We start from the raw sequence: 17,801 nt of genomic DNA, 5'->3' as shown, positions 1-17,801 counted from the left end.
TTGCTAAAATTGGGAAGGTCTGTCCATAATAAAGCACTTCTGCTGGTGGGTGTTTGTCATCTCTATCAACAAGGCAGGCCCACAGGACCAAGTTTTGTCGCACCTGGACGTTTATTGTTTTGTTCCAGTGTTCTGTTGTGTTTTGACAAAAAGGGACTTAGGACACTTACAATTGGCCCAGAACATTGGTCCCCGTCTGGCCTTTAAATCCCCAGGAGAGGACAATAAGATGCATTCAGATCTGTTCTGGCCAAAGTAAGTGGACGGATTGTCATTTATGCAAATAGGGCAATCTGTTTAAACTACTTGTCACACACACAGACTGATTGGCCAAATGCATTAAGACATGGAAAGACATTTCACAAATGTACTTTTTTAGAAGAACATTGAAATGCATTCCAGGGACTCTCAGAAGCTACCTTGAGCCATGACTACATTCAACTATGCCACAGGTCAAGTAAATCATTGGAAGAATCATTTAAATATATATTTTGATTTGTTAAACACTTTTTTTGGTTACTCCTATGATTGCATATGCAGTTATTTCATAGTTTTGAATCTTCTATTATTCTACAATGAAAAAATAAAGAAACTCCTGAATGTAGGTGTTCTAAACGTTTGATGACGGATCACCACTTCAATAAATAGGTTAGTCCTAAAGATTTCAAAACTAAAAGCATTTCCTATGGGAAAAATCATTCACTAAACCTCAACTAAATATTGTAATGAATAATGTGTCCTCCTCCCAGAGCAAGTTGAGGAGACTCCTTGAAGTAACCCTGTCGATTTTAAACTAACAAAACTGGCACGTTTCCGGTAGGTGTAACTTCCAACAACATAGGTTAGTCCTAAATATTTCAAACAAAAGCATTGCGCAGGGAAAAATCAGGCACTTGTCAACCTCAACTAAATATTGTAATGAATAATGCTGTTGAAATTGGGCTCCCTGCCTGTGCCATTAAACTAAACTCATCCAGAAGTAACCCTGGTTTTAAACTATTATGGTCTAAACATATACAACAGTTGCTAAAATCCCTCCACTGGTCTTCCAGTAATAAAGCACTGCTCTGCATTTCTACAAGACATCTCTATCAACAAGGCAGGCCCTGACAGGTCCAGTTTTGTCTCACCTGGACTACTGTCCAGTCCCTGGGCAAACAAGGGACTTAGGACATCCAATCTGGCCAGAACAGGGCCTCCCTACCACTTAAATGTACAGAAGAGCTAGCCCAATAAATGCATGTCGATCTCTCTGGCTCAAAGTAAGTGGAACAAATTGACATGTTGAACACCTGAGCGAGTCTGTTTAAACACCTTCCGGAGACAGCTCAGAAACCCATCCATACCACAAGACATACCAACAGAGGTCTTTTCACAGTCCCCTACAGAAAGATTTATGGGATGCTCACAGTTCCACTGGAGCCATAAGGTACATTCAACTATGCCACATCAAGTAAATCATGCAAGCAGTACATTTGGATTTAAAAAAGAGATACAAATACATCTTATGGAACAGTGGTGACTGTGAAGAGACACACACAGGCACAGCCACACACACATGATAACATACGCACTATACACACATGGATTTTGTGTTGTAGATATGTGGAGTGGCCGGAGGGCATGTGTTCGTAAATTCACTCTGGAGTGCCAGAGTGTACTCCGAGTGTTTCTATCGGAGCGTTCAGACCGCATACTGGAAGCTCCGGCGGAGGAGTAGGGTTGATCCGAGAGTTCTGACCTCCCAACGGCAGTCATGAACCCAAGCTAACTGGCTAACGTTGGCTAGCTTGCTAGCTACAGTACTTCAGACACAAATGAGAGAACACCTCACTCTGACCATTTTACTTGCCCTAGAAAAGCTGGTTAGGCTGTTTCCATTTTTTTCCAGAGCGTTGGTGACTGCAACTGTGCTTCTCGCAACAATTGAATTACTCTCAGACAAGAGTGCTCTGAAATTGGAGACAGCCAGAGTGAATTTATGAACGCACCCTTAATGTGTTGTGAAATCTGTTGTGAAATGTAATGTCATGTTTTTAATTGTTTATAACTGCTTTAATTTTGCTGGACCCCAGGATGCTGATGTTTTGGTAGGCCATCATTGTAAATAATAATTTGTTTTTAACTGACTTGCCTAGTTAAATAAAGGTAAAAATAAATAAAATAATAGGTTGTAATACGGTGAAATTGTTAAGGTGGGATGGAGTTGTGGCCTGCCTCCGACATCACCATCACTTTTTTTTGTGACACTTGCATTCAATTAACTGCCCCTCCCTGTGGCACACAAGAAGCTTGACTTGATTGGCTACATCGCTCAGTTCTAGACTGTTCTGCCGAAATCTTTATATACCTCAGAAATCACCAGCCCGCCCAGTTTCTGCGAGAATATTGTAGATGCGGAAACCTTCGGTACTGTTCAGGGTGAAGCTACATTTTCTGTCTGATTTCTTATCTTTAATAAGGTAAGCATTTTTAAATTGAGGTTGAATATCAGCATTACAATTGTTGGAGATGGAAAAACAGTAAGTTAGGCTAACAAGCTTGAAGCAATACTGAAACGGCAAGCATAAATGGCTATATAAGGCATAATCTCGATTCACAGGAAACGTTACCTACGGTTGGGTTTCATATTCAAGTCTCCTGTAGAATCGCCCTATTCAACGTCTCCTGTAAGCCCAAATACTAATTGAAAATGGCTACATTATTTTTGAACGCAAAAATAGTTTCAACGATTGCGTCATCGGATATGGCAGTTTCAGTTTGCTTGCAGTTTAAAGGGACGCTCTCTTGTTAGGCTAACTGTGAAGAAGGCTTGCCTTCCAACATGAACCAATTCAGTTGAACAATTGGTTTACTCTGTCGATGTAACCCAATGTGCTGGTAACATATGTTCGAGTTTAAATAATTGCGTGTGAAACTTATTTTAATGGCAAGCCTATCAAGTCTAGCCTACGTGAGTTGGATGGTGATGAAACTGAACTGAATGTTCCAGCAATTTCCCAACCCACCCGCGGCAGGGCAGAGCCCTCCGTGACAGAACTCCCGGCAAAATGTTTGTTTTGTATTTGAGTAGGTGATAGTGAGGAATCGCTTCCAGGATTTGTTCTATCATGTTAATTTGGTTAAAGTGTTAATAAGTATGGAGTTACTTTAGCTATTCAGTTAAAACAGGCGGACATAAAAAAAAAAAACGTAAACAGTAACGTGACTTGCACTTAACCCCCCCCTTTCTAACTGACTGTGGATAGCTACTTTGAGGAGAAATGTACTTTCTATGCCTGTGTTATGTGGTTGGGCCACCTTAAAATGAATGCACTAACTGTAAATCGCTCTGGTTAAGAGTCTGTTAATTACTAAAATGTAAAATGCTATAATAAAGCACGTCCTCTTTACCCCCATGCCTACTCCCAACCTGTAACTAGGGAAACACACTTCAAGGCTGCTTCGATACCAAAGTTACTTTGTCTTAGCAGGTTATGAGACTAAGGTTAGCGAAATGGCTCTTCTAACCTGCTAGTAAAATAACTGTCTGTATCAAGACGAAATGCTTTGAAGAATGTCTGGTTGAAAGACAGCTGTTGCACTGAAGGTCAAGACAAGGATGAGTCTTGAATGCAGAATCGCATTAGTGGAAACTAAGACTGTTCTCAGGACAGACCTGTTTGTATCTAGATTTGTGGGGTTGGGACAATTTTAGCAATTTCTAACCCTTTTCCTAACCTTAATCTAATTATCCTAATATTACACATTAATTCTCCTAACATGCCACATTAATTACATTTACATTACATTTAAGTCATTTAGCAGACGCTCTTATCCAGAGCGACTTACAAATTGGTGCTTTCACCTTATGACATCCAGTGGAACAGCCACTTTACAATAGTGCATCTAGGTCTTTTAAGGGGGGGGGAGAAGGATTACTTTATCCTATCCTAGGTATTCCTTAAAGAGGTGGGGTTTCAGGTGTCTCCGGAAGGTGGTGATTGACTCCGCTGTCCTGGCGTCGTGAGGGAGTTTGTTCCACCATTGGGGGGCCAGAGCAGCGAACAGTTTTGACTGGGCTGAGCGGGAACTGTACTTCCTCAGTGGTAGGGAGGCGAGCAGGCCAGAGGTGGATGAACGCAGTGCCCTTGTTTGGGTGTAGGGCCAAATTATCCTAACCTGTTTCTTAAGTTCTCATAAACCTGCTATGAAAAGTCACTTCCGCTAGTAAAAACCGGCAGACCTGCCTTGAGAGCAGTGTGAGTATCCAATAATGCAATACTCCTTTTTGAACAGGTGGTCCAGGGGTCTTTCAATGACACAATAGGCTACGACAAAAAGTATGAACTTTTCTGAAAATAGCATCATGTGTCACAGGCCTATACCAAAATAGACCCAACTTGACCAGTTGTACAGAGTTGTCCCAGAGTCTACCCTCAGGATCTCTACTTTTACTTTTACAAAAATCTCTACTCTGCCACTACACGGTTTGTTTTAATGATATCGCTCTTCATTTTCAGACACCATGTCAAAGGGACCAGCAGTTGGCATTGACCTGGGCACCACCTACTCATGTGTGGGTGTGTTCCAGCATGGCAAAGTGGAAATCATTGCCAATGACCAGGGCAATAGAACCACACCCAGCTACGTCGCCTTCACAGACACAGAAAGGCTGATTGGGGACGCTGCCAAGAACCAAGTGGCCATGAACCCCACAAACACAGTGTTTGGTATGAAATTCACTTGGAGAAATTGATCGAATACCATGTACGGTATATAAGATGTACTTGTGTGGCATTAACTCTTGTTTACCCCCTTATCTTTTCCCAGATGCGAAGCGGCTGATTGGGCGGAAGTTTGACGACAATGTCGTCCAGGCAGACATGAAACACTGGCCGTTTACAGTGATCAACGACTCGACACGGCCCAAGGTCCAAGTGGAGTACAAGGGAGAGACCAAGGCCTTCTACCCAGAGGAGATCTCCTCCATGGTGCTGGTCAAGATGAAGGAGATTGCAGAGGCCTACCTGGGCAAAGTGAGCATCACAACAGTCCTATCACTCTGTCTTCATAGCAATGCATGTTATGGTCTTTTGGGTGTTACTGAATGGTTTAACAAAATATAAATGCATTTTTCTCACACTGTAGAGGTGACTTTCAAAAATGAAGACTGTCTTGTCTGTTCACTTAGTTGTAAATATTTCCTCCTGCAGACTATAACCAATGCAGTGGTCACTGTGCCAGCTTACTTCAACGACTCTCAGCGCCAGGCCACCAAAGACGCAGGGACCATCTCAGGTCTCAACGTACTCCGCATCATCAATGAGCCAACCGCTGCTGCTATCGCCTATGGCCTGGACAAGAAGGTTCATTTATATATATTTATCAACACTAACAACAGTACTTAGAACTCAGAACTGTAAACTGAGGCCCATTGACCATGTGTTTTGAGAGACAAATTTCACCCTAAAAATAATTGAACTCACAAAATAAAATGTTTTTAGGTGGGAATGGAGAGAAACGTCCTAATCTTTGACCTGGGCGGTGGTACGTTTGATGTGTCCATCCTGACCATCGAAGACGGGATCTTTGAGGTGAAGTCCACTGCCGGAGACACCCATCTTGGAGGAGAGGACTTCGACAACCGCATGGTCAACCACTTCATCTCAGAATTCAAGCGCAAATACAAGAAGGATATCAGCGACAACAAGAGGGCCGTGCGTCGTCTGCGCACTGCCTGTGAGCGTGCCAAGCGCACCCTCTCCTCCAGCACCCAGGCCAGCATCGAAATCGACTCTCTGTATGAGGGTGTCGACTTCTACACCTCCATCACCAGGGCTCGCTTTGAGGAGCTGAACGCTGACCTGTTCAGAGGCACACTGGACCCCGTTGAGAAATCTCTTAGGGACGCCAAGATGGACAAAGCCCAGGTCCACGACATTGTCCTGGTGGGAGGCTCCACGCGCATCCCCAAGATTCAGAAGTTGCTGCAGGACTTCTTCAATGGGAAGGAGCTCAACAAGAGCATCAACCCTGACGAGGCTGTCGCCTATGGTGCAGGTGAGGCTCTTTATTTTTCTAGCTCCCTCTTTTATCTAAAGCTTTGCCCAGTAAACCTGCTTGTCAACTGTCTTTTCCTGTTCTACCATTTCTAACCTTCATCCAGAGAAGCCCTAATCAAATCAAATGTATTTATCTAGCCCTTCTTACATCAGCTGATATATCAAAGTGCTGTACAGAAACCCAGCCTAAAACCCCAAACGGCAAGCAATGCAGGTTTAGAAGCACGGTGGCTAGGAAAAACTGCCTAGAAAGGCCAAAACATTGAAAGAAACCTAGAGGGGAACCAGTCTGAGAGGTGGCCAGTCCTCTTCTGGCTGTGCCGGGTGGAGACTAATATCGAAAAGACATTAGATGGTTTGTTTAATGGTTTGTTTAAGAATGAGTGATGACCCCGTGCCTGTTGACAGCTGTCCAGGCGGCTATCTTGTCCGGCGACAAGTCTGAGAACGTGCAGGACCTCCTGCTGCTGGACGTCACACCTCTGTCCCTGGGCATTGAGACGGCCGGAGGGGTCATGACTGTGCTCATCAAGAGGAACACCACCATCCCCACCAAGCAGACGCAAACCTTCACCACATACTCAGACAACCAGCCTGGGGTGCTCATTCAGGTGAGCGGAATATACTTATGACTCATTCCTAGGTATCTCAATGGATTGTGTCCATCAGTGTCAAAATGTTAGCATATACTCTAGTTGATATTTAAGTTGAATTTGGATCGGAGTCAATATTGACCCACACACTAATTTATTTGTTAGTGTTTACATTAAAACTTGAGATTTGAATCAGAATGTATCCACATGAGTGTTGACCTGAGTGTGTGTCTGTCCTGTCAGGTGTATGAGGGGGAAAGAGCGATGACCAAAGACAACAACCTACTGGGGAAGTTTGAGCTGTGTGGGATCCCACCAGCCCCCCGGGGTGTGCCTCAGATAGAGGTCACCTTTGACATTGATGCCAACGGCATCATGAACGTGTCCGCCTCTGACAAGAGCACTGGCAAGGAAAATAAGATCACCATCACCAATGACAAAGGTAGATTTAGTAGTCAAATCAAATCAAATTTATTTATATAGCCTGATATCTCAAAGTGTTGTACAGAAACCCAGCCTAAAACCCCAAACAGAAAGCAATGCCGGTGTAGAAGCTACAGTTAAAGGACAAATCTGATTTTCAAACAATAAGAACTCACCCACCCGCCACTGTTTTGGGGGAAAAGTTGAGGGATGGGACTGGAGAAATGTATAGACCTAGCTATGGATGCAAGGACTGATCATTCATGATATCAAAATTTCTATTTTTAACCATATTTTGAGACTGAACAGTGTTTGTTTACAATTATATTGTTTACCGCAGTCAAGCACCCAAGCAAACTGGCTAACGTTGGCTAGCTTGCGACTTCCAGACACAAATGAGAGAACAGCTCACTCTGACCATTTTACTCGTCCTAGCAGAGCTTTTTAGGCTGTTTTATATTTTATCCAGATCGCAAGTGACTGCAACTGTGCTGCTGGCAACAATTTAATTGCGCTTTTTTCCCAACGTTTACTGACATTGGCCATATTCAATGGCTGTTGAGCGTTTGTAAATTTGTCAGGTTATTCTGCGCTCTGAATTTACCAACAACGTCTATCAACAGTTGTCTCAGTGACATCATTAACTTTCAAGACATGTAGCTAGCTAAACAATGATACATAATCCCAGCTCATGACGTTACTGCCCTGCATGAATCTGCAGGCAACAAAAACCAGGTTCAGTGTTAGCTAGCTAACATTAGGCTATAACTAGCAAGGAAAGTGATCTGCGGTACGAGTAATATTACTACAAAGATCATGCACGTAAAGTTCGCTAGCGAGCCAGCTAACATTAGCTAGCTCGCTAACAGTACACTTCAACTTAAATGAAAATTACTTTCTAACAAAATTAGAAACGTGTAATATCTGAATATTATTTTTGGTTCCAACAGGGTACTACTGTTGGACTAGGCTCATGAGGCATTTTGAAGCTACTTTGAAGAATCTCAAATATAAAACATATTTTGATTTTGTTTAACATTTCTGTAAATAACTACATGATTCCATGTGTTATTTCATAGTTTTGATGTCTTCACTATTACTCTACAATGTAGAAAATAGTCCAAATAAAGAAAAACCCTTGAATGACTAGGTGTGTCCAAATGTTTGACTGGTACTGTGTGTGTAGATATATGTGTATATATATATATATATATATGTATATATATATATATATATGTGAGTGTATATATATATGTATGTATGTATGTGTATATATATATATATATTTATAGTTATAGTATATTCAAAAGTACAAACATGGATGAACCAATCACAGATTGACATGTAAATCTATAGTCTGGGATCTGGGTATCTGTTCATGGCAATTCAATTTTTGATATTTACCCTTTGATTCTTGAACATCCAAATCCCAGAATGTAGCTTTAAATACTATGCCATTGTAAGGTATGCACACCATTTTAAATAGGGATGTTCTCTCCAACCATACTTTAACAAAGCCTCCATCTCATTTTCTGTCTCTCTCTCCATAGGTCGTCTGAGTAAGGAGGACATAGAGCGCATGGTCCAGGAGGCTGAGCAGTACAAAGCTGCGGACGATGTGCAGAGGGACAAGGTGGCGTCCAAAAACGGCCTGGAGTCGTACGCCTTTAACATGAAGTCCACCGTGGAGGACGAGAAGCTCAAGGGCAAGCTCAGCGACGAGGACAAACAGAAGATCATGGACAAGTGCAACGAGGTCATCAGCTGGCTGGATAAGAACCAGGTACAGTACTGGCCCTGGGCCTTTCAACCAGAATGGAGTGGGTTAACATTCATATTTAAAATCAATTATAGCGCTCGGAGTCCCTCATTGTAATTTGATTAAACAAATGTCTGGTGGCTCAACAAGGAGATTAGAGCACTAATCTACCTTTCTCTTTCTCTCTCCTTGTAGTCTGCAGAGAAGGAGGAGTTTGAGCATCACCAGAAGGAGCTGGAGAAGGTGTGTAACCCAATCATCACCAAGCTGTACCAGGGTGCAGGGGGCATGCCCGGGGGGATGCCAGGAGGGATGCCAGGGGCTGGTGGTGCCACACCCGGAGGAGGCGGATCCTCTGGACCAACCATTGAGGAAGTCGACTAGACCATACAGAGTATACTTTTACTCCTGATTGGATATGGCTAAATAGTGGTCCACATTCTATATCTTGGAATGGGCTGAACCTTTATTTTCACAATCTGCATAGAATACTTTTGTTTGTTTTGGTCATTCATCTTTTTATGCTGAAAACAACCAATGAATTGAATCTTTTTCATGGGCACTGTTCTACCTATTGTTAAACGTTTTCAGTTCAACCAGTGAATGGTTACTACTGTATACAGAGCATGTTTTTCACAAGTGGAATTCTGTGACTGCAAAATGTTTTTGCCTTTGTACTGCACTGTTGGCTTAAAAAAACGATTAAAAAAAAATAAAGAATCTCTTGAATTCACACTTCCAGATCCTCCTTTAATTTTGACACCTATGACAGTCTTGATGACCATCATGGTTTATCATTTAATGTTAAAGCTGTGCTATGCAGAAATCACTTGCCATTTCCTAGTGTAGAGAGAGAATCGTTGTACCATCTAAACAGCTGAAATATATGTACATAACCAAAAATATTGTATACTCAGCTTTTCAAAGCTGGTGTACAAAACCGAAATGTAAAAGATGCAAAAATTAAACTTAAGAATGGGAAGCATAGAAAGGGTGCAAATAGAACATTTACCGCTTAGATGTGCTTTTATTGAGTGACTGATCTATTACTTACATTTCTATGTGAATTTGGTCTGGTCAACCAAAAAGTTAGAATGCAGCTTTAAAGAAATGTTCTAACTTATAACTGAACATAATCTTAACTGTGGTTTATATTCTTATCAGACCGATGAATACCACTTGAGAGACAGACAATTTAATTAACTCTTATTCAATAGAGGTCAGGTAAACAGGAAATTACGTAGGTGCCTAAACCCCGGTCTCAGCTGTTTTTTTTTATTTTTATGTCAAATTAGCAGGAGTTGTCATTTCTCGGGCATTCATGCATCCTATAGGCACACGTAAAAGATACCTGTAAAAGAAAATGGGAAGACATTACCATTCAGTTCATGGACATACTGTCCACTGGATTATTTACTTATGTGAAGAAAAATAATATTCAAATGAATCATGTTGTACAGAGCCATCTCAAATGGCACCCTACAGGACACTTACATCACCCGATGTCACAGGAAGGCCAAAAAGATCAAGGACAACAACCACCCGAGCCACTGCCTGTTCACCCCACTATCATCCAGAAGGTGAGGTCAGTACAGGTGCATCAAAGCTGGGACCGAAAGACTGAAAAACAGCTATCTCAAGGCCATCAGACTGTTAAACAACCATCACTATCAAAGAGACTGCTGCCAACATACATATTCAAATCTCATGTCAGTTAAGAACAAATTCTAATTGGGCCTAGGAAGAGTGGGTTAACTGCCTTGCTCGGGCAGAACGACAGATTTTTACCTTGTCAGTTCAGGGATTCGATCTTGCAACCTTCCCGTCACTAAATCCAACACTCTAACCCCTTGGCTACCTGCCTAGTGGTTAGATGAAGAAGAGGATGACGGCCAGCAAACGTCTTGTCAAAACCACTGAAGGAGGAGGAGCGTTTGAAAGCCATGACGCCGATCACGATGCCAATGAAGTAGGCCAGCAGGGAGAGGATCATGAAGGCATGGGTGGCATCCCAGTACGCTGGTGACAGAGAGGACACAGAGAGGACAAGGCTGATACTCAGTACAGTACAAGTACTTACCCAATAAGCATTACTACTATTCTTGACTACTACTGAATTACATTTCACACTTTACTCAAATGTGACATCACTTAACATTTACTTATTACACAATATTCAATATATTGCACCAAATGTGATGATTTATTCCCAACTGAACCTGCTCAAATAAAATGAGCTGAGCCAACTCCAGCGCAGTACAACCCTCTGCCCATGAAGCTGTACATCCTGCCAAGCACAGGAGGAGGAGACAGTTAGCCTACAGCACAACTGGCTGGGACACTGAAGCATCTCTACACACTACCATCTCATGGCTGGTAAATACAGCATAGAGTAACACAACATTGCATGCTTTGAATAGTTGAAAGGGTCTGAACCAATTACATTTTCCAAAGAATAATCTTTCAAGGTACACATTCATATTCCACTTGTTTTACCATAGGCCTGTTGCTTTTAGACAGTTTGTTAGAGCAAGGTATTTTCAAATGTGGCACATAGTTTTAGCTTTGATACACTGTATTTACCCTGACATGACTGATCTGTCTCTCTTCTGTCCTCTCTTCTGTCCTTTCTATGAAGAAATATTAACTTTAAGTCACCTACATTATGCCAAAGCACACACATGACGTCAGATTTTAGGTAAGTAATAACCTACCTTTATTATCCTTTTTGAAAAAAAGTCAGAAATTCCAATAATACAGGGTGGTTGTCAATACACTCCGGAGCCCGGTATTGCCCAGCCTGGCAGGAAAGTTTAGTTTGTGCATTGGAAACCAGTCGAACAAACGGCCCCGAGGCACAATAGAGCATGCTGAGCCACAACCAATCACAGGGGATGAGTTTTGTGTTTTAGGGAATCTGCTGAAAATACAAAACTATTGAAGTGCTGGGTAAGTCACAGTAATACTGATAACACAGGGGTATAATTCAAAATGCTGCACTGCCATCCACAGTGGGCATGGGTTGGCAATAGGCTCCAACACTATGCAGTAAATGTACATTTCACATAGTTATTTCACACATATTTTTTGTAAGTGTAGTTGGGGCTCTCATTTTGGGAAAGTTCAATTTAGATAATCTTATCCCTCACAACATCAGGTGTTAAAGTACTCAAATCTTTATCGAAACTACATTTGAACTCCCAAAAAGCTTACAATTAATTGAATTTAAACTGGCCAGTAATTCTCTGACTTTGATCCAAAAAGCAGCTTCAAACACACACTGTGATGAATATGAGTCACTATGTAACACTCCTCTGCTAGGGTAGCAGGTGTCTTGAACAAATATGGTACATTTATTTTATAATCACAAACAGTGATTCAAGTTATTCAGTGCTATTCCATAATTAACACATTTTGAGTAAAAGCGATCAATAATTATGTATTCAAACATTTTTGGTGGAGAGTCAAGTCTTTTGGGAGGCGGGAACATAATCAGAAAACATTTTATCAAAACATTTTACACGGAGAGGTCTGAAATTCTTGACAACCTTGATAAAGTTGAGCAAAAATGACTGTATGAAATAAATAATTCAAATACTGAGCTATGCTCAAATAAATGGGAACATGTTATGATTTTAAACTCATACAATTGCTCTCTAAAATGTAGGGGAAGGGCAATTGTTGAATGCAAGCAAAAAATTATGTTTTCATCTCAATATCAAATCATTTTTGGGTAACAATTTAGTACCTTACTGTGATTGTTTTCAATTTAAAAGGACAAAAATAAACAAAAATAGATTCTTAGCAAAGAGACATTTTTCAAGCAAGAACTAAGCTAGGACTCTGGGAGTGATCTGAGTGGGGAGGGGAAAACTGAAAACAAACTGTTATTGGCAGACAAGTTTGGAACTCTCTTTCTTATTGGTCCATCAACTAATTTAACCCTTGGTGATGTCGCTAAGCAGTCGAAAACTCTATCCCACCTAATCAATTTCACAGTATTATTCCAACCTCATAGTGCAGACATGTATATATATATATATATATATAATTGAACTTATATATATATATATATATACCGTTGAAGTGAAAGGTTTACATACACCTTAGCCAAATACATTTAAACAGTTTTTCACAATTCCTGACATTGAATCCTAGTAAAAATTCCCTGTCTTAGGTCAGTTAGGATCACCACTTTATTTTAAGAATGTGAAATGGCAGAATAATAGTAGAGAGAATGTCACGACTTCCGCCGAAGTTGGTCCCTTTCCTTGATCGGGCAGTGTTCGGAGGTCGACGTCACCGACCTTCTAGCCATCGCTGATCCATTTTTCATTATCCATTGGTTTTGTCTTGTCTTCCATCACACCTGGTTTCAATACCATCACTGGGAAAGTGAGGAAAGAAATAAAAGCTTAAATAAATCATTCTCTCTACTATTATTCTGTCATTTCACATTCTTAAAATAAAGTGGCGATCCTAACTGACCTAAGACGGGGAATTTTTACGAGGATTAAATGTCAGGAATTGTGAAAAACTGAGTTTAAATGTATTTTGCAAAGGTGTATGTAAACCTCCGACTTCAACTGTATATATATGTCCAAACATGGATGATCCAATCTCAGATTGCGTTTTTAGTCTATAGTCTGGGATCTGGGAATCTGTTCATGTTCATTTCAATTTATTTATATTTACCCTTTGAATCTTGAACATCTGAATCCCAGAATGTAGCTTTAAATACTATGCCATTGTAAAGTATGCACAACATTTTAAATAGGGATGTCCTCTCCAACAATGCTTTAACAAATCCTCCATATCATTGACTGTCCCTCTCTCCATAGGTCGTCCGAGTAAGGAGGACATAGAGCGCATGGTCCAGGAGGCTGAGCAGTACAAAGCTGCGGACGATGTCCAGAGGGACAAGGTGTCGTCCAAAAACGGCCTGGAGTCGTACGCCTTTAACATGAAGTCCACCGTGGAGGACGAGAAGCTCAAGGGCAAGCTCAGCGACGAGGACAAACAGAAGATCATGGACAAGTGCAACGAGGTCATCAGCTGGCTGGATAAGAACCAGGTACAGTACTGGCCCTGGGCCTTTCAACCAGAATGGAGTGGGTTAACATTCATATTTAAAATCAATTATAGCGCTCGGAGTCCCTCATTGTAATTTGATTAAACAAATGTCTGGTGGTTCAACAAGGAGATTAGAGCACTAATCTACCTTTCTCTTTCTCTCTCCTTGTAGTCTGCAGAGAAGGAGGAGTTTGAGCACCACCAGAAGGAGCTGGAGAAGGTGTGTAACCCAATCATCACCAAGCTGTACCAGGGTGCAGGGGGCATGCCCGGGGGGATGCCAGGAGGGATGCCAGGGGTTGGTGGTGCCACACCCGGGGAGGCGGATCCTCTGGACCAACCATTGAGGAAGTCGACTAGACCATACAGAGTATACTTTTACTCCTGATTGGATATGGCTAAATAGTGGTCCACATTCTATAGCTTGGAATGGGCTGAACCTTTATTTTCACAATCTGCATTGACTACTTATGTTGGTTTTGGTCATTCATCTTTTTATGCTGAAAGCAACCAATGAATTGAATCTTTTTCATGGGCACTGTTCTACCTATTGTTAAACGTTTTCAGATCAACCAGTGAATGGTTACTACTGTATACAGAGCATGTTTTTCACAAGTAGAATTCTGACTGCAAAATGTTTTTGCCTTTGCATTACACTGTTGGCTAAAGATAACTATTAAACAAATAAAGAATCTCTTGAATTCACACTCTTCCAGATCCTCCTTTAATTTTGACACCTATGACAGTCTTGATGACCATCATGGTTTATCATTTAATGTTAAAGCTGTGCTATGCAGAAATCACTCCATTTCCTGGTTGCTAAAATTATAATAGTTTGCCTAATTTCAGTTGTGACAAAAAAAAACACATATAGTGTGTAGAGAGAATCACTGTACCATTTAAACCACTGAAATATATTTTCATAATGAAAAATATTGTATATTCAGCTGTTTGAAGCTGGTGTACAAAACTGAAACTTAAGAAAGGAAAGCCTAGAAATGGTGCAAATAAAAACATATTTACCACTTAGATTTGGATTAATCAGAATGACTGATCTATTACTCACATTGTTATGAATTTGTCGGGTCACCCAAAAAGTTACAATGCAGCTTTAAATAAATGTTCTAACTTATACCTGAACATAATCTTAACTGTGGTTTATATTCTTATCAGACCGATGAATACCACTCAATGGAAAGAAGAAACACAATTGGATTGACCCTTTTTATTGCTTATTCAATAGTGGTCAGGTAAACAAGAAATGACGTAGCTACTGTTGGTGTGTAAACCCTGGTGTCAGCTGTGTTTGTGTTTTTTTTCAAATCAGCGGGAGTTGGAGTTTCTCGGGCATTCATGCATCCTGTAGGCACACATGTAGAAGATACCTGTAAAAGAAAATGGGAAGACATTACCATTCAGTTCATGGACATACTGTCCACTGGATTATTTACTTATGTGAAGAAGAAAATATTCAAATGAATCATGTTGGACTGAGCCATCTCAAATGGCACCCTACTGGTTATATAGTGCACTACATTTGACCAGAGCCCTATGGGCCTTGGTCAAACGTAGAACACTAAAGGCAATAGTTGGCCATTTGGGACACACTGATAGTAAATGATTGCATTTAGCTCTATAGGCAGAACCACATCATCCTACCTGAGAAGAAAGTGAGGACCACGGCCACCCAACCCATGATGTAGGACCAGGAGAAACGCCAGTTCCCATATCGTTTACCGTAGTAGTTCACCGTCACCCCAGTGTACACAGCCATCGCTAGCAGTACAAAGAAACCTGTGGAGAGTAGTCAATCAAACGCTGCTTTATTCCCTTTATCACATCCCTCAACAGGGACTTGATAGCATGGAATGAATTCATTATATTTCTATGCTTGATATAGAGAGTGACAGGGAGAAATGACAGTAGGAGGGGGAAGGAAACACTTACAGGAGATGAAGAAGAGGATGCCGGCAGCAAACGTCTTGTCAAACCCACTGAAGGAGGAGGAGCGTATGAAAGCCATGACGCCGATCACAATGCCAAGGAAGCAGGCCAGCAGGGAGAGGATCATGAAGGCACGAGTGGCATCCCAGTACGCTGGTGACGGAGAGGGCACAGAGAGGACAAGGCTGATACTCAGTACAGTACAGGTACTAACCCAACAAGCATTACTACTATTCCTGTCTACTACTGAATTACATTTCACATTTTACAAAAATGTGACATCACTTAACAATGACTTATTACACAATATTTAATATATTGCACCAACTATTGAAATGTGGTGATTTATTCACAACTTAACCTGCTCAAATAAATGGAGCTGATTCCTTTATTGTGGAAATTATTTTACACTAGATATTCACAGCAAGGAACAAATGACTGAATGTGACCTCATCAAGGCCTTTATTTAACTTACAGTACATTTGATGACAAAGGAGACATGTTGCTCTTACCAATGCTATCTGTATGTGTCATGCATTTCCCTGGCATACAGTAGCGCCACAGGCCCTGATGCATGTAGTTGTTAGATTGACGATACTGCATCCAGTAATCAGTTGCTGTGGAGATAATAAGGAGTATGTTCCCAACTCCAGCGCAGAACAACCCACCGCCCATGAAGCTGTACATCCTGCCAAGCACACTGACAGAGGAGACAGTTAGCCTACAGCACAACTGGCTGGGACACTGAAGCATCTCTACACACTACCATCTCATGGCTGGTGAATACAGCATAGAGTAACACAACATTGCATGCTTTGAATAGTTGAAAGGGTCTGAACCAATTACATTTTCCAAAGAATAATCTTTCAAGGTACACATTCATATTCCACTTGTTTTACCATAGGCCTGCTGCTTTTAGACAGTTTGTTAGAGCAAGGTATTTTCAAATGTGGCACATAGTTTTAGCTTTGATACACTGTATTTACCCTGACATGACTGATCTGTCTCTCTTCTGTCCTCTCTCTTCTGTCCTCTCTTCTGTCCTTTCTATGAAGAAATATTAACTTTAAGTCACCTACATTATGTCAAAGCACACACATGACGTCAGATTTTAGGTAAGTAATAACCTACCTTTATTATCCTTTTTGAAAAAAAGTCAGAAATTCCAATAATACAGGGGGGTTGTCAATACACTCCGGAGCCCGGTATTGCCCAGCCTGGCAGGAAAGTTTAGATTGTGTGTCGGAAACCAGGCGAACAAACGGCCCCGAGGCACAATAGAGCATGCTGAGCCACAACCAATCACAGGGGATGAGTTTTGTGTTTTAGAGAATCTGCTGAAAATACGAAACTATTAAAGCGCTGGGTAAGTCACAGTAATACTGATGACACAGAGGTTTCAATTCAAAATGCTGCACTGCCATCCACAGTGGACATGGTTTGGCAATAGGCTCCTACACTATGCAGTAAAAGTTCATTTCACATAGTTATTTCACACAGAAAATAAATTTTAAAAAGTATAGTTGGGGCTCTCATGTTGGGTAAGCTAAATTTAGATAATCTTATCTCTCACAACATCAGATGTTATCGAAACTACAATTGAACTCCCAAAACTGCATTCAATTAATTGAATTTCAACTGGCCAGTAATTCTTTGACCTTGATCCAAAAACCAGCTTTAAATACACACTGTGATGAATATGAGTCACTATGTAACACTTTCCCCTGCTAGGGTAGCAGGTGTCTTGAACAAATGATGGTAAATGTATTTCATAGTCACAAAACAGTGATTCTAGTTATTCAGTGCTATTCCACAATTAACACATTTTCAGTAAAAGCAATCAATAATGATGTATTTAACATTTTTTGGTGGAGAGTTAAGTCTTTTGGGAGGCGGGAACATTATCAGAAGACATTTTATCAGTGAGTGTTTTAAATTTGTATATACATGGTGGGGTCTGAAATT

At 41.0% G+C, this 17,801-nt stretch overlaps 2 protein-coding genes, 1 long non-coding RNA gene and 1 pseudogene across 9 annotated transcripts; 2 read left to right on the top strand and 2 right to left on the bottom strand.

Annotated features, from left to right (window-relative positions):
• The first annotated feature begins 2,346 nt into the window (after positions 1 to 2,346).
• On the top strand, positions 2,347 to 9,552 carry LOC115141860 (heat shock cognate 70 kDa protein-like). The gene is made up of 9 exons (XM_029681154.2): positions 2,347 to 2,462; positions 4,503 to 4,712; positions 4,813 to 5,018; positions 5,196 to 5,348; positions 5,487 to 6,042; positions 6,453 to 6,655; positions 6,881 to 7,079; positions 8,611 to 8,843; positions 9,015 to 9,552. Exons 2-9 carry the CDS (start codon positions 4,508 to 4,510, stop codon positions 9,201 to 9,203), a joined length of 1,944 nt encoding a protein of 647 aa, XP_029537014.2. The 5' UTR covers positions 2,347 to 2,462; positions 4,503 to 4,507; the 3' UTR covers positions 9,204 to 9,552.
• On the bottom strand, positions 9,383 to 11,636 carry LOC115141862 (uncharacterized). Of its 4 annotated transcripts, none has more exons than XR_010458530.1 (5): positions 11,534 to 11,636; positions 11,403 to 11,449; positions 10,608 to 10,838; positions 10,314 to 10,450; positions 9,383 to 10,170 (listed from the first exon to the last, which is right to left on the bottom strand). It is a non-coding gene; the product is annotated as an uncharacterized LOC115141862 (long non-coding RNA). The 4 variants fall into 4 exon arrangements; XR_003865414.2 differs by lacking the exon at positions 11,403 to 11,449 and adding an exon at positions 11,039 to 11,106; XR_010458531.1 differs by lacking the exon at positions 11,403 to 11,449 and adding an exon at positions 11,039 to 11,106 and having other exon boundaries at positions 10,314 to 10,385.
• A 200-nt stretch (positions 11,637 to 11,836) lies between these two features.
• On the top strand, positions 11,837 to 14,530 carry LOC135575060 (heat shock cognate 71 kDa protein-like; annotated as a pseudogene).
• Positions 14,531 to 15,108: 578 nt separating this feature from the next.
• LOC115141861 (lens fiber membrane intrinsic protein-like) lies at positions 15,109 to 17,169 on the bottom strand. Of its 4 annotated transcripts, none has more exons than XM_029681156.2 (6): positions 16,968 to 17,169; positions 16,823 to 16,883; positions 16,349 to 16,524; positions 15,840 to 15,989; positions 15,552 to 15,686; positions 15,109 to 15,277 (listed from the first exon to the last, which is right to left on the bottom strand). In XM_029681156.2, exons 2-6 carry the CDS (start codon positions 16,828 to 16,830, stop codon positions 15,216 to 15,218), a joined length of 531 nt encoding a protein of 176 aa, XP_029537016.1. In that variant the 5' UTR covers positions 16,831 to 16,883; positions 16,968 to 17,169; the 3' UTR covers positions 15,109 to 15,215. The 4 variants fall into 4 exon arrangements, with proteins under 4 accessions (XP_029537016.1, XP_029537015.1, XP_029537017.1 ...); XM_029681155.2 differs by having other exon boundaries at positions 16,349 to 16,536; positions 16,968 to 17,168; XM_029681157.2 differs by lacking the exon at positions 16,823 to 16,883 and having other exon boundaries at positions 16,349 to 16,536; positions 16,968 to 17,168.
• Positions 17,170 to 17,801: the final 632 nt, after the last annotated feature.

The sequence above is a fragment of the Oncorhynchus nerka genome, linkage group LG14 (genome assembly GCF_034236695.1).
Source record: "Oncorhynchus nerka isolate Pitt River linkage group LG14, Oner_Uvic_2.0, whole genome shotgun sequence".
NCBI classification, from domain to species: Eukaryota; Metazoa; Chordata; class Actinopteri; order Salmoniformes; family Salmonidae; genus Oncorhynchus; species Oncorhynchus nerka.
The sequence above is the reverse complement of the archived record's forward strand: the minus strand, read 5'-3'. Positions and strand labels throughout refer to the sequence as shown.